Source organism: Mixophyes fleayi, chromosome 1, assembly GCF_038048845.1.
Source record: "Mixophyes fleayi isolate aMixFle1 chromosome 1, aMixFle1.hap1, whole genome shotgun sequence".
NCBI lineage: Eukaryota > Metazoa > Chordata > Amphibia > Anura > Limnodynastidae > Mixophyes > Mixophyes fleayi.
The window spans coordinates 328613782-328633051 of NC_134402.1; the positions used below are offsets into that span (position 1 = coordinate 328613782).

General features: G+C 40.0%; 1 protein-coding gene across 1 annotated transcript; it reads right to left on the reverse strand.

Annotated features, from left to right (window-relative positions):
• Positions 1-625: 625 nt before the first annotated feature.
• On the reverse strand, positions 626-17329 carry LOC142154603 (olfactory receptor 6N1-like). Its single transcript, XM_075210962.1, has 3 exons — positions 16783-17329; positions 11501-11553; positions 626-1558 (listed from the first exon to the last, which is right to left on the reverse strand). Exons 1-3 carry the CDS (start codon positions 17327-17329, stop codon positions 626-628), a joined length of 1533 nt encoding a protein of 510 aa, XP_075067063.1.
• Positions 17330-19270: the final 1941 nt, after the last annotated feature.

Here is a 19270-nt window from a genome sequence, read left to right on the forward strand (position 1 = left end):
AAGATAAAGAAGGCAGGCAATGCTGTATTATTGTTTACGCAGCTATTTATCAATGCCCACTTGAGTGTATAGGGCTCTGGAGAAATAATAGTCACAGACATGTTCAACAAGTGGAAAACAGGAAGTTATAGAATTTTAGTGATGTTTCTAATTGGCTTCTCTGTGTATAATTACCAACTGTTCATATTTATTACGAACAGTCCTAGGTTTTAAAGAATTGTCTTTGGAAATTTTTGTCCCTGTTTTTTTAATATTGCTCATCTGGACAATCAAATCATATTTTTGCTGCATATTGGATGCTATCATTGGCATCTATTTTTCTTCACTAGGCTTCAGAAGTTAATATTAATTGGAAATAAACATTTAAAGTTCAAAAGTACACTATTCAAGAGGTAATGGGGATTGCAGGTGTTTCAAGGTCTTGTGGTTTGCAAATTGCCATTTGGTGCAAACTACACTTCAAGGACAAAATAATAAAACCAATATAAAAAGTAGAACTTTTTAAAATAAATTTTATTTTTTAATAAAATATATAATTACTTCATTTATTTAAGTCTTCATCCACATTGGCGAAAGTGTTTTTTTTTTTTTTTTAAAGCTTACAAGCTTTTAAAAAAGCTTGTGGTCAACTACCTTTCCTTAAGATTTTTAAAATAGCGGTCCTTATTTCTTTATTCCTCAAGCTATATATTATGGGGTTAAATACTGGTGTCACTATAGTGTACATTAGAGACAAGATCTTATTAATGGAATGTGATTGTTTCCTAGTAGGCACAACATATACAGTAATCAGTGTGCCATAGTATGTCGATACAACGGCCAAGTGAGAGCTACAGGTAGAAAATGATTTCTGTCTGCCAGTGGAAGAGGGAATCTTAAGTATTGTGATAATGATGCATATATAAGTGCCAATAATAAATATAAATGGGAAGAGAGTCACAGAAGAATCAAAAATAAAGGTCTCTAGTTTGACAACAAAAGTATCAGAACAAGATATGTCTAAAATGGGAGCAAAGTCGCAGAAGAAATGGTCAATCTCATATGAACCACAGAAATGTAACCTGCAAACCAGAATTAGAGTTGTTAACATTGAGAAGAAACCACCAGCCCAACACATGGAAGCCAGCAGATGACAGTTTTTGGAAGTCATGAGAGAGTTGTAATGTAATGGATTACAGATGGCTACATAACGGTCATAAGACATAACAGTAAGAAGAAAGCACTCTGTAGCAGCTAGTGATCCGCATACATAAAACTGAGTGAAACACTCATTAATAGATATCTTGTCACCACCGCACCACAAAACCTTTAAAAATTTAGGCACAATATTTGTGGTAAACATGATCTCTGATGATGAGAGATTACTGAGGAAAAAATACATTGGAGAGTGGAGATGGCTTCTACTCAACACCAAATAAACAATCAGTAGGTTTCCAGTTAATACAACAGCGTAGACAGCAAGCAACAGGATAAAGAGAAATATTCTGATTCCATGAAGATTCTGAAGTCCTACTAACCAAAACTCAGTGAACGTAGACGCATTGCTGGTAATCATTCTCTGTGAAACAGAAATAGATTATGATTAAAACCATGCTTGGTGGTAGTAATGTATCATGCAAGTAATAATCAAAATTAGTGTAGTACATGGCACCATTCTTATACAGCAATGTTTTCTTTCAACACAGGCCAAGCTCCCATCATATGGAACATGGCCCTATAAAAACCTGTTGGTTTCACATCTATGCAACAGGATGGACAGTCGAGATCATTGCAAGGTGCAAACCTACTCTCTGCTTATGGGACATGTTTCTGCAAACTCGAGGCCTCAGTCATTAAGTAAAGCAAGGCAAAAAAAGGAGTAAATTGTTTGCTGGACAAACCATGTTACAATGCTAAGGGTGCAAATTAGTTTATTATTTTGCACACAAGTTAAATAATGGCTGTTTCTTTATGTAGAACACAAATACTTGATAGCTTTATTTTTACACTGAAATTTAAAGTTGACCTAGAACATGCCGTACCCCAACTATAAATATGTCCCCACATTTTAAATTTCCCTCCCCCTCCAATGCAATATGGTTTTGCCAAGGTGCAAAGTTACTCCTTTTATTGCCTTACTTTTCTTAATAAATCAGACTCTAGAAGAGCACCTGGTGTACATAGAGGCAGAAAAGTCTCTATAGGTGCATTGTGCAAATGTGCAACCATTATGTCCAAGACCAACCTCTCCTATTTTAGTGCCACTTATTTATTAATATATATACTTCTGTTTTTCTGCTCAAATACTCCTTGTTTTAGGTTTAATTATGTCTTATATATGGCTTATATTAATAATAAGCTGATGTACTCGGCATTGCCCGGGTTTAAATCTTAAAGTTATTAAGTTAAAAATGAGTTGGATGTACCTGTCAACATTTAAAAAATAATTATCAGTTTAGCATCTCTTCCAACATACTCATGAGGTGGCAGTCCAGTGTCATTTTTGTTTTTATATTAAATATTATCCAAATGCAGTGAAAGGCCCAGGACAGACTCCCCGGGGTAAAGTTCGGGCCAGTGTACACCAACGGGAGGTCTGACTGGGACTATTATCCCCTAGTATGTCTTATGGGATCCAATGTTATCAGTCTATTTTCATCCAAATTCACCCAGTGGAAGGCCAGAACAGGCTCCCTGGGTCAAAGTTCTGCCCAGCGTACTCCAACGGGAGATCCAACAAGGAACCTAACCCCTCCAAAACATGTCCAGTATCCAACTGGACCAGTTCACATTGGTTGGATCCCAGTTGTTGCAGGGGTGTCAAAGATATTCACCAACAAACAAACAAAACTTTTTCTTTTACATATATAGATGAGAGACATTAATAGTGTCTTTATTACTTATGGCACTTTTCTGTGAGTGAAGTTTTCTATTGCTCAGAATATGACTAGAAATTAATGTTTTCCACCAAAATTCAAAAGGGAGATGCAAAATGGGTCCCATTAAAACTATAATATGAGACCTAAAGACCACCAGCTTTTGCAGGCTCTTTGCAGAGTATAACTAGCTGTGAACCCCTCACACAGCTAGAAATGTCTCTTGTTTCTGAACTGCTCTTGTTTCTGCACTGCTCTGCTTTCAGCTTTTCCTAAGGCTAATATTCTGCAACAAGTAAGGGGCACCCCCTGATCACTGTAGGTGGGTGCTAGCTTCCGGCATTAGGACAATTCTCCATGAAAACATAGGTAAATCATGTGCATCAGGGACAATGTGTTCAGTATGACACCTTTTCTGGTAGCAATGAAGGAGACTGACACTGACACTGACACTCTACTACTACTTTTCAGCCAATGGTTATGACAGATGAAAAGCACAGATCTGAAGGTAATCGTGTATTGTGTATATGGATCGCCATGCTGATTGAAATTTTCTTTTTTTTTCCTGTCATTGTTTAATCGCTAATCGTTAGAATTTTCCTGTAGTATGTACCTAACCTTACATACTTTGCAAGGAACGCCTTAACTACATGCAATTCCTCCCCTCAGCCTGTGCAAACATCTGCAAAACAAAGCCATCACCTTGCCTTTGGTGCAAATCTAAACTCATTGCAATACTTAGCTTGCTATAATTGTAATGATTTGCTTTTTTAACTGTTTATTCATCTCATAATCACTTTGGTCACTTAATTGGTTTGCTCAAATGTTTTCTTAGTATTAACATTAGAGATGGTCACTGACCCCCGTATTTTGGTTTTGTATTCGGTTTTGGATCTGGATTACCGGCGTGTTTTGGTTTTGGTTTTGGTTTTGCAAAACCGCCATTGCGTGTTTTGGTTTTGGTTTTGGTTTTGTTTGGTTTTGTTTTGCTATTTTGTTGGAAAATACATGTTTTTGTGCCTAAAATAACCCAATTTATTGCTCCAACTGTTTTAGAGATAAGTAATTTAATTGCTGAGGTAATAAATGATCCAAAAAAACTGTTTAATTCTTCGTTGGTATGCCTTCATTTATTCTACACACAAAACAGATTGTCTTCCTCTCCATCTATGCATATTGGCAATGCAGCCATCGTCTTTGGATGTATATTACACCCTACACTTATAGTTAAATATGTAAAGAAATGGAAAAAGACAGTTTGCTTTCTGTCTCTATAGGCCCCCCTCCACTTTTTTAAAAAAACAAAAAATTCAGCCATTATAGACTGTACAATATTAATTGACATGGAGAAAGCCAGTTTGGTTTCTGTCTCTCTAGGCCCCCCTCCACTTGTATAAAATACTAAACAATCCAGCAGTTATAGACTGTACAATATTAATTGACATGGAGAAAGCCAGTTTGGTTTCTGTCTCTCTAGGCCCCCCTCCACTTGTATAAAATACTAATAAATTCAGCCGTTATATACTGTACAATATAAATTGAAATGGACAAAGGCAGTTTGGTATCTGTCTGCATCAGATCCTCTCTCCACTAGGAATAAAATAGAAAACTATTCAGCCGTTATATAATCTAGAATATAAATAGAAATTGAGAAAGGCAATTTGGTATCTGTCTGCATCATAATCATCAACATCATCATTAGCGCCCTCGTCGCCTACACAAATCTCCCCCTCATCCTCTTCTAATTCCAAAGTGGCATCCTCAATTTGGGTATCACCGGCCACACTCGGGCTATTAAGGCACACATTAGCAGAATGCTCACGATTAGACATCCCACTGTTGGATGGACTCTCCACAGGGATTGTTGTCATTTGTGAATCAGAGCAAATATTCTCCTGTAATGCCTCACTGTTTTCTTGCAGCTCGGCTTTGACGCGTAACAGTAGTTGTGCACCAATTGTAGGCTGGGTAACTTTTTGGGATCTGCCACTAATAGCCAAAGGTGAAGGCCTCATTCTCTCTTTGCCACTACGTGTGTAGAATGGCATGCTTGCAATTTTTTTTTTATCGTCACTTAACTTTTGCTCAGTTACACTTCTTTTTCGCTTCAATACAGTAAAATTTTTTTGGGTTTTTGTTTTTTGCACTAATTTGGAAACACTCTGTTGTTTGACATCGCCTTGGCCAGATGACGTACTGGGAACACTAACATCAGGACTGGTGACAGAACCTGGTTGCTCATTCAGATCATATGTGGACTGCTTTGAATCCATTCTGAGCGCAAACCACTGGGGAGTGCTAAAAATTATTTGGTAGATACTGCTGACAGATATGACTTTTGACAGCCAGAAATATTAATGCACAATTAGGGAGGACACCCCAAAAGCACTGAGGAGTGCTAAAAATTATTTAGTAGATACTGCTGACAGATATGACTTTTGACAGCCAGAAATATTAATGCACAATCAGGGAGGACACCCCAAAAGCACTGAGGAGTGCTAAAAATTATTTAGTAGATACTGCTGACAGATATGACTTTTGACAGCCAGAAATATTAATGCACAATCAGGGAGGACACCCCAAAAGCACTGAGGTGTGCTAAAAATGATTTAGTAGATACTGCTGACAGAAATGACTTTTGACAGCCAGAAATATTAATGCACAATTAGGGAGGACACCCCAAAAGCACTGAGGAGTGCTAAAAATTATTTAGTAGATACTGCTGACAGATATGACTTTTGACAGCCAGAAATATTAATGCACAATTAGGGAGGACACCCCTAAAGCACTGAGGAGTGCTAAAAATTATTTAGTAGATACTGCTGACAGATATGACTTTTGACAGCCAGAAATATTAATGCACAATTAGGGAGGACACCCCAAAAGCACTGAGGTGTGCTAAAAATTATTTAGTAGATACTGCTGACAGAAATGACTTTTGACAGCCAGAAATATTAATGCACAATTAGGGAGGACACCCCAAAAGCACTGAGGAGTGCTAAAAATTATTTGGTAGATACTGCTGACAGATATGACTTTTGACAGCCAGAAATATTAATGCACAATTAGGGAGGACACCCCAAAAGCACTGAGGAGTGCTAAAAATTATTTAGTAGATACTGCTGACAGATATGACTTTTGACAGCCAGAAATATTTATGCACAATTATGGGGGACACCCCAAAAGCGCTGGGGAGTGCCAAATATGAAGAAAAAATAATAAACCTCTATCCTCCTCTCTGCACTAGCGATTTTGGTTAGAGCAATTGCAAGAACAATATTGTATTCTCTGTCCCTGCTCTAATTAGCCTATGACTACACCCTGCTCTCTCCCTCTGTCAAATGGTGATGGATTGCTGTGGAGGCGTGTATTTATAAAGTTGAAGTATCGCGAGAACCGAGCCCCGAGATCCGACGACGTCACAATGACGTTCGGCCTTGATTTGGATTCGGAATGGGCGGGAGAGTACCGAGCTGCTCAGCTCGGTACTCGGATACCCAAAGTTCGGGTGGGTTCGGTTCTCGGAGAACCGGACCCGCCCATCTCTAATTAACATGAATTATATATTGTATTAAATATTGTATAATTTATTATTATTATCATTTATTATTTATCATTTACCTGTTTTATAATGTTATCACAAGAATGATTCATTGTCTCCGCTGTTTAATTATATAAGATCTAAATAGCTACCCTGCTAATACAATCAATGAATACTGTTTACTATATATATTTTTACCATTAAGTATTAATTATTTAGTGCATAAAAATAATAAGAAGAATAAAAGCAAGTCCCATTCAGCTTATACAAAAAGGATGAATAATGTTATATTCATTGACACATACAATTATGAGACTGCTTTACTATTAACCATTTGCATGATTGCAGTTGTTCTATTCAATGTATGGAAGATTATTATCATAATTCTCATCTTTGTTGTCTGATTAACCAGAAGGACCATAACTTAATGAAGACTACTAATTAACCAAAGACTATATTTAATACCGCCATTCAGATTAGGCAGTCTCTATTTAGTCTAAAGAACACTCATTAATTTATTTATATAGGAATAGATGTAATAAGCTCCTCTAGCTAACTGTTCTCAGTCAAGCTGAATAATATTCTCAATTAGTAATTTGTAATCTACTGTATGTTTTTGGAGTGTGGGAGGAAACCAGAGTACCCTAGGACACCCACACAAACTCAGGGAGAACATACAAACTCCACACAGATAAGGCCATGGTCAGGAATTGAACTCATGACCCCCATACTGTGAGGTAGAAGTGCTAACTACTAAGCTCTAAGTACATATAGGTAAATTAAGTTACGTTTATGAAGTTAACTTAATTTGTAATGGCCAACAAAAGTAGTGTATGACAATTAAGACACAAGAATAATATAACTTCATTTCTCTGATAACAAAATAAACAAATGAATGTTAGCCTCATTTTCCCCACAATGAAGTTACGGATGTGTTAAACATACATAAAACTACACTTAATGATGGTCTCAGGATTTCTCTGGCAATGTGGATTATCAGTTAACTAACAGATTCACATTGCAGTGAATGCATATAACAGTACTGCAGCTAAAATGCTTTCATTGTGCAAAATGCAGCCTGGTTATTGTTTGCATTTACATTCCCAATGGCTTCGTCTCCTTTATTTTTAATCTATGCTTTAGTACTGCAAATTTAACTAGCACTACAAAATTAAGGGATTTAACACGATTTCAATTTGCAAACTAAAGAAAAGGATCACTGTATTTTTAATATTTTAATATGGAGTGGCCCTATATCAGAACATTTTTCAACATAACTGAAACCATCCCTGTCTTAGTATGAAATTTCAGCATTAGACTTTGCATGTCAAATGTGACTGACTTGAAGTGGTAACCGGTGCTTACTCTTGCAGTAGGAATTGTCAATAGCAGACACAATTGACCCCCAAAGCATTCACACGCAACAAGTAAAAGACAGAGCTAGCAGCTACCAAAAACAGCAGGAGTTAGGTAAATCAGAATATTTTTAGCCAACCTAACAAGGCAGTAAAGGAGGAGGAGGGCACCGGGCGTCAACATGTTTTTTTCTATTTTTTTTGTGTATCGGCGGACTAGCAGGGAGAGCAGGCGGAGGGGAGCACCTCACAGGCATGGCGCCTCCAGCCTTACCCCACTTACCTTGATCCGCCTGCCCTGGTCACTATATATTGCAGGAGAAAAAACAAACAAACACATTATCACATGGAGTTTTGACAGTGCAAGAGGACACTCCCAACTGAGTGTCCAAAGTAACTGCATCCCCTTTGAGTAGTTACGCATTTCAGTAGACAAGTAATTTTAGTAGCACATTTGAAACATTATTACTATAACTATTATTATCTAAAAAATGTGGGGTTTTATTTGATGTTAATAGCATTGTATATTGATCAGATGAGGACCTTGTCAGTCTACATACTGTAATTTTGTAACCTCAAATAAATAATTATTCAAATATAATAAGTCAAAATATGTTAAAGCACATTTAATTCATCAAAAGAGTTAATTTCCCCTAAGCTGGTAATAAAACAGGCACATTTTACTTTATTTAGAGCATGTCCCAGTTATATTTTCTATATTTGGGTGTGAGGACATAGAGTTTTCAAATCCCACAGGCAACCAGTTAGGTGAAATCAGAGCTAATAACATAACTATATTTTATTACTTAACAACACTCATACTTTTATATGGATATAATCAAATATTTATTTTTCCCTGGAGCGGGGTTAAATCCCTATCACCTCGTGAAGTCAAAACTCCTAGCCACTCCTGAAAACTCCCCACAACTGCTCTGGTATCTCTTATAAAACATTTTGGTCCCCCTAATCCAGGGTGATGTCCATTCACTCACTGTAAGTAGCCCAAAGTATTGTCCCAGGACATCTTATCACTTGTGATGGCATTATCTAGAGTATTAGTTTTGAATGTGATTATCCAGCAGACAGATATTTCTCTGACAATAATAAACATTGAATACCAAACACAATTGCTCTCTGATTATAGAGAATATCCTTATACATAATCACATACTTAGTTGCATATCCAGCTATCTGTAGTAAACAAAGCACTATCCAGGAGTGGTGTTGCAATTACTTTGGTCAGTCCAAACAATGATCTAAATCTGTACTGCCAGGCTGTCACAAATACACAGAGATATAGAAAATAGATGACAATAAAAGTTATAAACAGTGGGAAATTAAAAACTAAAAAGTGCATGTTTTTACAATCAATATTAAAATGGGGAAAATGAGGTACAGCGTTAACCTCTCATTTCCTGACATTGGTTTTTCCCAAAAATAAACAAGAAACAAGGAAACGCTTCACAGAAGTACATAATAGTGATGTATATACTCGTGGTTGTCTGTTTCTAGCAGGAAAGAAAAGAAAACTGTTAATATTCCAAAATTTGTATATCAGAAGCATCAATCATTGGCTATGTCACAAATGAATGATGGAAAATGATCAGGAATTACAATTTGTTTGTAGTAATTACATTTTTGAGGCTTGTTGAAATCCCTTGAGATAAACTAAACATTTACTGCAATAAGAAATTACACTAACACTGTATAAATCACTGTGTCAGCATTTACCTAAAGGAAAATTTTGTGCACAATATAGCTATATTGGGGTAAGCTCACCTGCCAACGACAAGGCATCTCCTGTAGGTGAGTCCCTAGCCAGTGAAACAAATATATTTTCATGGTGTTACATATAAAACTATCCCTGAATCTCCATTCTCTTAAGCCTGCAGCACCTGGAGGGAGTGCTCAGAGAAAACAAACTAGAAATTAGTCAAAAGGAAAGGCGCAATTTTTTAAATTTAATGAAATGTGTACAATTGAATAAAATCACTTCAAACGGCAGCCACGGACAACTGAGACCAATGTGCAAAAGAAAAATGTTGGCAGGTGAGCTTATCCCAATATATCTATATTGTGCACAAAATTCTCCAGTGATTTAAATGTTATTTGTTTTTGAGCGCCGGACAACATTTTGTACACATTTCATTAATTTAAAGAAATGCACCTTTTCTCTTAAACTAACCCTGTGACTAACTATGCATTATGTTTGCATACCAAACAAACTAGAGTAACTTTTTCCGCAGAAAAATTCCAAAGTAGAAATACAGACTTTCAAAATTAGAGCCATTAGGTAAGAAATTAGTACGAAAATAATGTAATTTATATATAAAAATCTAATTTATTTACAAAGGCTTTGCTGTGCCTGCTTTTAATGAAAACCATGGACTCTACATTGGTGAAGTTCCTCATTATGTACAACACAAAATTTTGTTATACCTGAACACGGGATTACGCATTCTGACTGTATACTGATACAGAAAGACTTATCTGGGATGTTTTCCTTCTTCCGAATTTAAATGGTACACTTTATTTCCTTATGTCTCTCAAAGTGGGTGGCGCTATTACTTAAGTATAAGAATAACGGAAATAGTAATAATTTGAAAACGTTCTTTCCCCCTCAAAAGTGTAATATGTAACCATATGAGTGTTGAATGGAATTCTAGTGCAGCATATGCTGTTGCTCATAAGGTTGTCGATTATTTGAGTAAAGTCAGTAGCAAAGGATCTGGTAAGGTCTTTCACAGAAAAGACCAGCACTCAGTAGTGTGCAGTGAGCAACTTGTAATTCATTTTCTGACAAATCAAAATTGTTCTGAAACTAGAGAAAAGGTAAACTGTCCACATCTAAAACACATTTTAGGTTTTAAATTCACTTTTACATTAAGTAAATTATAAATATGTTGCTGACAGCAGCCCAGTTACTTGGGCTGTAGATCAATTGTTAAAAAAAACATGACAGTGTTCAATGAGCATCATCTGAATGCTTCCCTGAGCAAGCATATCTGATTCTAATATTAAATGATTGGTAAATGTTCACCATTCTGATTTTTTTTTTTTTCAATGAGGGCAGGATTGTTTAATTAACCTTATTTATATACAGTGTGCATTACATTCATTAATGTACATCTTTCTTAATTCAAAAAAGTGTCAATTTCACAAGCATAGCAACAAATTTGCATAATTCAAAAACGCTTTCATTAACAGCTTAGTTCATTCTTGTACCAATAATTATTCAGGCTATAAAATCCGCTTCATTTTAATGTATGATAATCAAAGTGGATCTGAAATATGTGAAAATAACTATTAAATGTTAAAAGTTTCCAGTGGAAAAAAATGTAAATGGTAAAACCAGTACATGTGAAACAAAATGGACATAAATTCTGAATCTCCAAAACATGGATTTATAGTCTCACATCAACATCTATACTTGTTTCACTCTCCTTTCATGTCTAAATCTCACTGTTTATTTGGGGCTTTATATGTCTGTCAGATTTGAAAATAACAAATACAGTATATTTAGTTTAAAGTACAATATTATGCAAATATGACATATGTTAATGAGTCACCTATCACCATAGCCCAACAATATTTAACAAACATTAAGCGATTTAATGATTCTACACACAATGGTTACTCTGCTCCTGGTATTTTATGTCTAATGTGATTGAAACATTAAGTATTATGTTTAAAATATAGTAAATAGAAATATTAATAAAAACAGCATTAAATGCAGTTTAAATACATACCTTGACTTGTATATTAGTATTAAAGGTAATATGATTAAAATCTCTTCTTGAGTCTTTGGAGAAACACAAAAAAACAGAAAAAGAACACAAAATTTGATTAATTGTCAAAACTAAATTCCTTGTAAAATGAAGACATAGTTCATTACACTTATATTTAGCTGCACAAATCAAAAGAGGGGATGTGTGGTTCTATATTATATATTCATATATTCATTATAATGTGTTGTTAATTGGTTACTTCTTCTGCATTGATATGCAGCATTGTGGTATTATGGACATGAAAGTCTTGGTTCTGGTGGAAATTTTTAATGAAAAACCCCAGATGTGGTTGTAGGGATCCTATGCAGAAACATTTTAGTAATGAAGCTGACTATAGTTTGATACTATATAAGCAAATTGCCAGTACTGTTGTGTCCACTGAGTATAATTAAATAACAAAAATAAGAATTACGTAACATGATTTAATATGTCTGTTCTGTGCAAAGTCTGCAATCCCTGTAGCTCAACTATGTCACAGCAGGAAGATTGTAATTTGTTATTCATGTTCAAACTTTTATATTTATGTTAATGGTATGCACCGGCCACTTTTGGTGTTTTGGGTTTTGGGTTCTGATTAGCTTGAGGTTTTGGGTTCTGATTTGTTTTGCCAAAACACCCCACGAAAGGTTTTGGTTCTGATTTTGGGTTTTGGGTTCTGGTTTTTTTTTTAAAAAAAGCATAAAAAGTGCTAAAATCCATATTTCGGTTTTTTTTTCACTCCTACACTATTATTAACCTCAATAGCATTAATTTCCACTAATTTCCAGTCTATTGTGAACACCTCACAATATTGTTTTTAGTCCAAAAGGTTGCACCGAGGTAGCTGGATGTCTAAGCAAAGCGGCACAAGTGGGCGGCACAAACACGTGGCCCATCGTAGGTGGTTGTGTAGGCTTGAATGGCTTTTTTGCTGCTCCTCCATCCTCTGCAGCATATAGAGGGTGGAGTTCAAGCACGTCACTACCTCTTGTTTTAGTTGATGGCAGGGCAGGTTCATGCTTTTTTGATGTAGCAGGAACAGTGAACGTAGTTTAATATCTGATACTAATATTTCTGCACTGCAGGAACAGTGAACATAGTTTAATATCTGATACCAATATTTCTGCACTGCAGGAACAGTGAACGTAGTTTAATATCTGATACTATTATTTCTGCACTGCAGGAACAGTGAACATACTTTAATATCTGATACTAATATTTCTGCACTGCAGGAACAGTGAACGTAGTTTAATATCTGATACTAATATTTCTGGACTGCCTATTGAAGTGGAATCTCGACGGGATTTGGTACCGGGGACACAATACCTCCATCAACCGTCTAAATTCTACTGCACAGTAGGCGGACTCCGGACGCACATCTAACACCAACATAGCTGTTACGGCCGCAGTTATCCGCTTTGCCATAGTATGACTATTTAGGAGTGGCACTGCAGTGGCAGACAGGATGGCAGTTTGAAAAACTAGGCCCCAAAGAGCACATAATGCCAAAAAAAGAGTTGCAAGATGGAATTGTCCTTGGACCCTCCCACCCACCCTGATGTTGTTGAAATAGGACATGCACACTTTAACAAACCAATCATTTCAGCGACAGGGCCTACCAAACTACTGTGGCTGAAATTATTGGTTTGTTTGGACCCCCACAAAACGAGCTGGCAAAGAAAAAAAAGAGATGCAAGATGGAATTGTCCTTGGGTCCTCCCACCCACCCTTATGTTGTTGAAATAGGACATGCACACTTTAACAAACCAATCATTTCAGCGACAGGGCCTACCAAACTACTGTGGCTGAAATGATTGGTTTGTTTGGGCCCCCACACAAAAAAAGCTGTTCATCTCTCCCTGTACAAACTAAACTGGCTCCACTGAGGCAAGATGTCGTCCTCATCCTCATCCTCTGATTCCTCGCCCCCTTCAGTGTGTACTTCCTCAGTCTCACACATTATCAATTCGTCCCCACTGGACTCCACAACCACAGGTCCCTCTGTAGTCTATGGAGGGCAGTGCTGTTCTTGATTGAGTAATTGATAATTCATTTTTATGAACATCATTTTTTCAACATTTTGCGGAAGCAACCTCCTTCGCCTCTCACTAACCAGGTTCCCCGCTGCACTAAAAACTCTTTCCGAGTACACACTGGAGGGGGGACAACTCAGGTAAAATATAGCCAGTTTGTACAGGGGCTTCCAAACTGGCTTTTTTTCCTGCCAGTAAAAATAAGGACTGTCTGACACGTCTACTTGGATGGTGTCAGCAAAGTAATCCTCCACCATTTTTTCAATTGTGACAGCATCCAATGCAGCGAGAGTAGACATGTCTGCAATGGTTGGCAGGTCCTTCAGTCCGGACCAGATGTTCTCAGCATCCCCGCCAGTGGGTCTTTTAGGAAAACTGAGCTTTTTCCTCGCAGCTACAGGTGTTGAAGAAAATGAAGGAGGAGCTGTTGGCATGTCACGGTCCTCTTCAGAGGACAATCTCCTGACCAGCAGGTCTTTGCACCGCTGTAGTTTTGTGTCCGCTGGAAACAGAGACACAACATACGCTTTAAACCGAGGATTCAGCACGGTGGCCAGAATGTATTCCTCTGACTTTAAAAGAGTGACCACCCTCGGATCCTGGCAAAGCGTACGAAGGGCTTCATCCACAAGAGCTACATGCTTGGTGGAATCACAATGCTTTAACAGCTCCTCCCTCACTTTCTCCAACTGTTTCTGCAACAGCCTGATCAGGGGAATCACCTGACTCAAGCTGGCAGTGTCGGAACTGACTTCTCGTGTGGCAAGTTCAAACGGCTGGAGAACCTTGCACAACACGGAAATCAGTCTCCAATGTGCTTGACTAAGGCACATCCCCACTCCTTTTCCTATGTCGTAGGTGGCTGTGTAGGCTTGAATGGCCTTTTGCTGCTCCTCCATCCTCTGCAGCATATAGAGGGTGGAGTTCCAGCGCATCACAACCTCTTGTTTGAGGTGATGGCAGGGCAGGTTCAGCCTTTTTTGATGTTGCTCAAGTCTGCGGTAGGCACTGGCTGAATGCCGAAAGTGTCCAGCAATTTTGCGGCCCACCGCAAGCATCTCCTGCACACCCCTGTCACTCTTCAGGTAATGCTGCACCACCAAATTAACGGTATGGGCAAAACATGGTACGTGCTGGAAATTGCCCATATGTAATGCCCGCACAATGTTTCTGGCGTTGTCTGACACCACAAATCCCCAGGAAAGTCTAAGTGGGGTAAGCCACTGCGAGATTATTTCCCTCAGTTTCTCTAAGAGGTTGTCAGCGTTGTGCCTCTTATTAAAAACGATGATACACAACATTGCCTGCCTTGGAATGAGCAGCCGTTGTGGAGATGCTGCTACTGATGCGATGCATCTACCCAGTAGGCTGTCACAGTCATATAGTCCTTCGTTTGCCCTGAACCACTTGTCCACATGTCCGTGGTTAAGTGGACAGTGGGTACAACCGCATTTTTCAGAGCACTGAGGACACTTTTTCGTACTTCTCTGTACATCCCGGGTATCGCCTGCCTAGTAAAGTGGAATCTAGACGGGATTTGGTACCGGGGACACAATACCTCCATCAACCATCTAAATCCCACTCCACTGATGGCGGACACCGGACGCACGTCTAACACCAACATAGCTGTTACAGCCGCAGTTATCTACTTTGCAATAGGGTGACTACTGTCGTACTTTGTGCTCATGGCAAACGACTGTTGGACGGTCAACTGTTTGGTTAAAGACGTAGCGTTCTTGCGACTTCCCCTCTGGGAAGATGACCGACTACCAGCAGCAACAGCAGCAGCGGCAGTAGTAGGCGTACCGCTGCAGGATTCCTCGCATGAATCCCGGATTGAAGAGGACTCAGTCTGGCTGGTGACATGGCCTGCAGGACTAAATCTGATGGAGATCGTGGAGGAAGTTGACGAGAAGGGTGTTGGTGGTGTGTATCCAACAGGACCAAGGGATTTAGGTGTCCCTGGACTGCTGACGGTCCTAGCCACAGGTCCTGAACTAAACACTGAATTATGAATGTTCTTCAGGTGACGTATAAGGGAGGATTTCCCTAGGTGGCCAAGATCCTTACCCCTGCTTATTTGAGCTTTACATAAGCTACATATGGCCATACATTTGTTATCCGGATTGGGATAAAAATAACTCCAGACCGAAGAGGTGGATTTTTTAGTCTTCTGACGAGGCATGACGATGGGCTTTTTCATCCCATGGACAACAACTGTTTCCCCCCTGGTGCCTCATTTAAGATAACCACAGCAGCATCCTCCTCGTCAAGTTCCTCCTCAGCGCCAGCTACATCAATATCCTCCTCTCGGTGTACAACCTCCCGGTGTACAACATTCACACCTTCAATAGCCAAATCTGTAACTGGACTGTGGGTGATCGTTCCAGCATATGCAGAGGGCGTGCTGCAAATGGTGGAAGGAGCCACCTCTTCCCGTACAGTGATGGGAAGGTCAGGCTTCGCAACCACCAACACCGAACGTAGTGCTGGTGTAATTCAGAGGTGGAGGGAAAGTCCCAGCAAGGAGTATATGTAGCCGGCAATGACAGCGTGTAGGTCCAGGCCAGAGGTCTAAAGGTTCCAGGAAAAGTAGCAGTGTCGAGGTCCAGGCTAAGGGGTCGGGGTCACAGACAAATATGAAGAGTCAGAATCCAGGCAAGAGGTCAAGGGTCACAGGCAATCCATGAAGTCAATATCCAGGCAAGGGTCAGCAAGGAAATCCAACAAACAATAGCAGGCAATGAGACAGAACACAGCAGGGTAGTGTGCATGAAACAGGGACTATAACCGGCAGGGAGGGCTTGTCCCTTCCTGCCCTGTAAACCGACAGAGGCCAATGAGAGCTGAGGAGAAACTTAGCTCAGCCGGGCTGTAGCTAATTTAATTGTGTGCACGCGCCCGGCTGCTCTAGATGCCGGGACACGGCGCTGATTGCTGAAAGCTGAAAGTGACCCGACCGTTGCCTAGGCAACGGTCGGGACCAGGAGGAAATGACGACCGGGACGCAGAACCTGCAAAGGAAGAGAGTTGCAGCAGTGCCCGGAGCTGCCGCGGCTCGTTACAGTACCCCCCCTTGAGGAGGGGTCAAGGAACCCCGACACCCAGGTTTCCCGGGAAAATTTTTGAAGAAGTCAGCGAGTAGTTTATCTGAGTGAAGATTCCTTTGTGGTACCCAGGACCGTTCCTCAGGGCCGTACCCTTTCCAATGAACTAAGTAGTGGAACTGACCATGTACTTTCTTTGAATCAAGGATCTTCTCGACTACAAATTTTTTATGTCCATGCACCAAAACTGTCTGAAGTCTAAAGGACTGTTGAGGTTTGAATCTTCTGGAAGACCGGGCAGGTTTCAACAAAGAGCAGTGGAAAGTACTGGGAAGTTTTAGAGATTCAGGAAGCTTTAGTTTGAAGGCCACTGGGTTAACTTGCTTTAGAATGGTAAATGGACCAATAAATTTAGGTCCTAATTTCTTGCAAGGCTGACAGAGTCTTATATTCCGAGTAGAGAGCCACACTGAATCTTCAACCTTGAATGAACAAGTGGAACGATGTAAATCGGCAAAGACCATAGACCTAAAGGAAGCCCGGAGACTGGTGGACTGATTTCCAGATCTTCCTAAGCCGGGTGGCCGTGGCCCTGGTTTCAGGTGGTCTATTAGTGGATAGAGAGGATAAGGAGTTGACTCTGGGATATTACCCCAGGTTGCAATAAAAAGGGGAGTACTGGGAAGAAGTGTGGCATGCATTGTTGTAAGCAAATTCGGCCCAGTCGTCATGATGCTTGGATATATACAATCGAAGATATTGCTCCAAGGATTAATTTACCTTTTCAGCTTGTCCGTTTGACTGCGGGTGGTAGGCAGATGATAGACTGAGACTGATGCCTAGGAGGGAGCAGAAGGCCTTCCAGAACACTGTGGTGAATTGTGAACCCCGGTCCGACACAATATCTTCCGGTAGACCATGGTAACGAAATAAATGTTTGACAAATAAAGTGGCCAAAGAGCGTGCAGAAGGTAACTTGGTCAAAAGGATAAAATGGGCCATTTTACTGAAACGATCAAAGGTGACCCAGATGGTGTTGCACCCGGAAGATGGAGGTAAATCAACAATGAAGTCCATGGACACATGGGTCCAAGGTCTAACCGGGACAGGTAACAGCAGTAATAACCCAGAAGGAGAACTTCGAGAGACTTTGTTTTGGAGCACAAGTCACAAAATGATATATACTCTCTTACATCCGCAGATAATGACGGCCACCAGACAGTACGAGAGGCAATTTCGATGGTCTTGGCAATACTGGAATGACCAGAAGCCTTGTTGTCATGACACTCTGAGAAGACCGACTTCCTGAGGTGTACAGGCACGAAAAGTTTGTCCACTGGAGTTTCAGAAGGTGCCTGTGGTTGACACTGCTGAAGGGTTTTACCCAGTTCCTGCGTGAAGGCAATCAAAATAGAAGAAGTGGGAATAATGGAACAGGGCTCAGAAACTGGAGTTTGAGAGGAGATGAAGCTACGAGACAGGGCATCCACTCTAAGGTTCTTTGAACCAGGCCGGAAGGTAATAATGAAATGGAAATGGGAGAAGAAGAGGGACCAACCGTGCTTGCCTGGAATTCAACCTTTTAGCTGACTCGATGAAGGACAAGTTCTTATGGTCCGTATATATTGTGATAGTATGTTTCGCTCCTTCAAGCCAGTGGCGCCATTCTTCTAATGCCCATTTGGCAAAACTGCTACGGACAGAGGGCCAGGTGCAAAGCTGTCTAATCTGAAGTGTTTTGAATGTGGTGAGCCAGGCCACTTTAAGGCAGAGTGTCCTAAACTACCGGAACCCATGGACTGTTCCGTGGCACATATTGGGCCTGCTTTTCCAAGCTGTTTTACCATGAGTCCCACATCAGGAAGTCCTTGTTTGTTTCGGGTGACTGTGCTAATCAACCAAAACCTTGTTCTGGCCTTGGTTGACTCGGGGAGTGAACTCTCATTGGTTTCCAGCTCTGCCTTACCCGAAACCATAACTTCTCGGTTGCCCAAGGTGAAGGTTCTTTGCGTACATGGCACGACAGAGGAGTATGAAAGAACAATACTACCAGTCACACTCAAAGACAAAACTGTTATGGTGGTAGCTGCCATAGCACCTAAACTCCCATATCCACTCATTTTGGGGCGAGACTTCCCACTGTTTAATGATGTCCTCGGTGAGCGGATCCGGCCGGGCATGCCAGCAATTGATGCAACGGTCGGAAGCCTGGTCTTAAAGGACCTGCCTAAGAATTCACAACATCTGTGCATCGATCTTTGGGAACTGCCAAACCGGAATGCCATCCTGGGAGTCACAGCAGGAGTTCCACAAAAGCATCCACCTGCGGGGAAACATGGACAGTCCAAACTAGCATTGGTCGGTGATGTCGCAGATGAGCCCACCCCGCCTGTCAGTGAGGATACGGACTGGTCCCTTAATACCAATTTTGATTCCTTTGCAGGACTTTGCTCGAGACCAACTTAATGATGCCACTTTGGAACATGCCTTCAAAAGTGTGACTGAGGTAAATGGGGTAGCAAAAGCCGCCCAGCCTGCAGAAGGTATACCATATTTTATTGTTAAAAATAATTTCCTGTATAGAGTTGCTACTGTACAGGGGATAAAGTAGAACAATTAATGGTTCCTCAGGTCCATGTAACCCTAGTGTTAAAAGCAGCACATACACATGT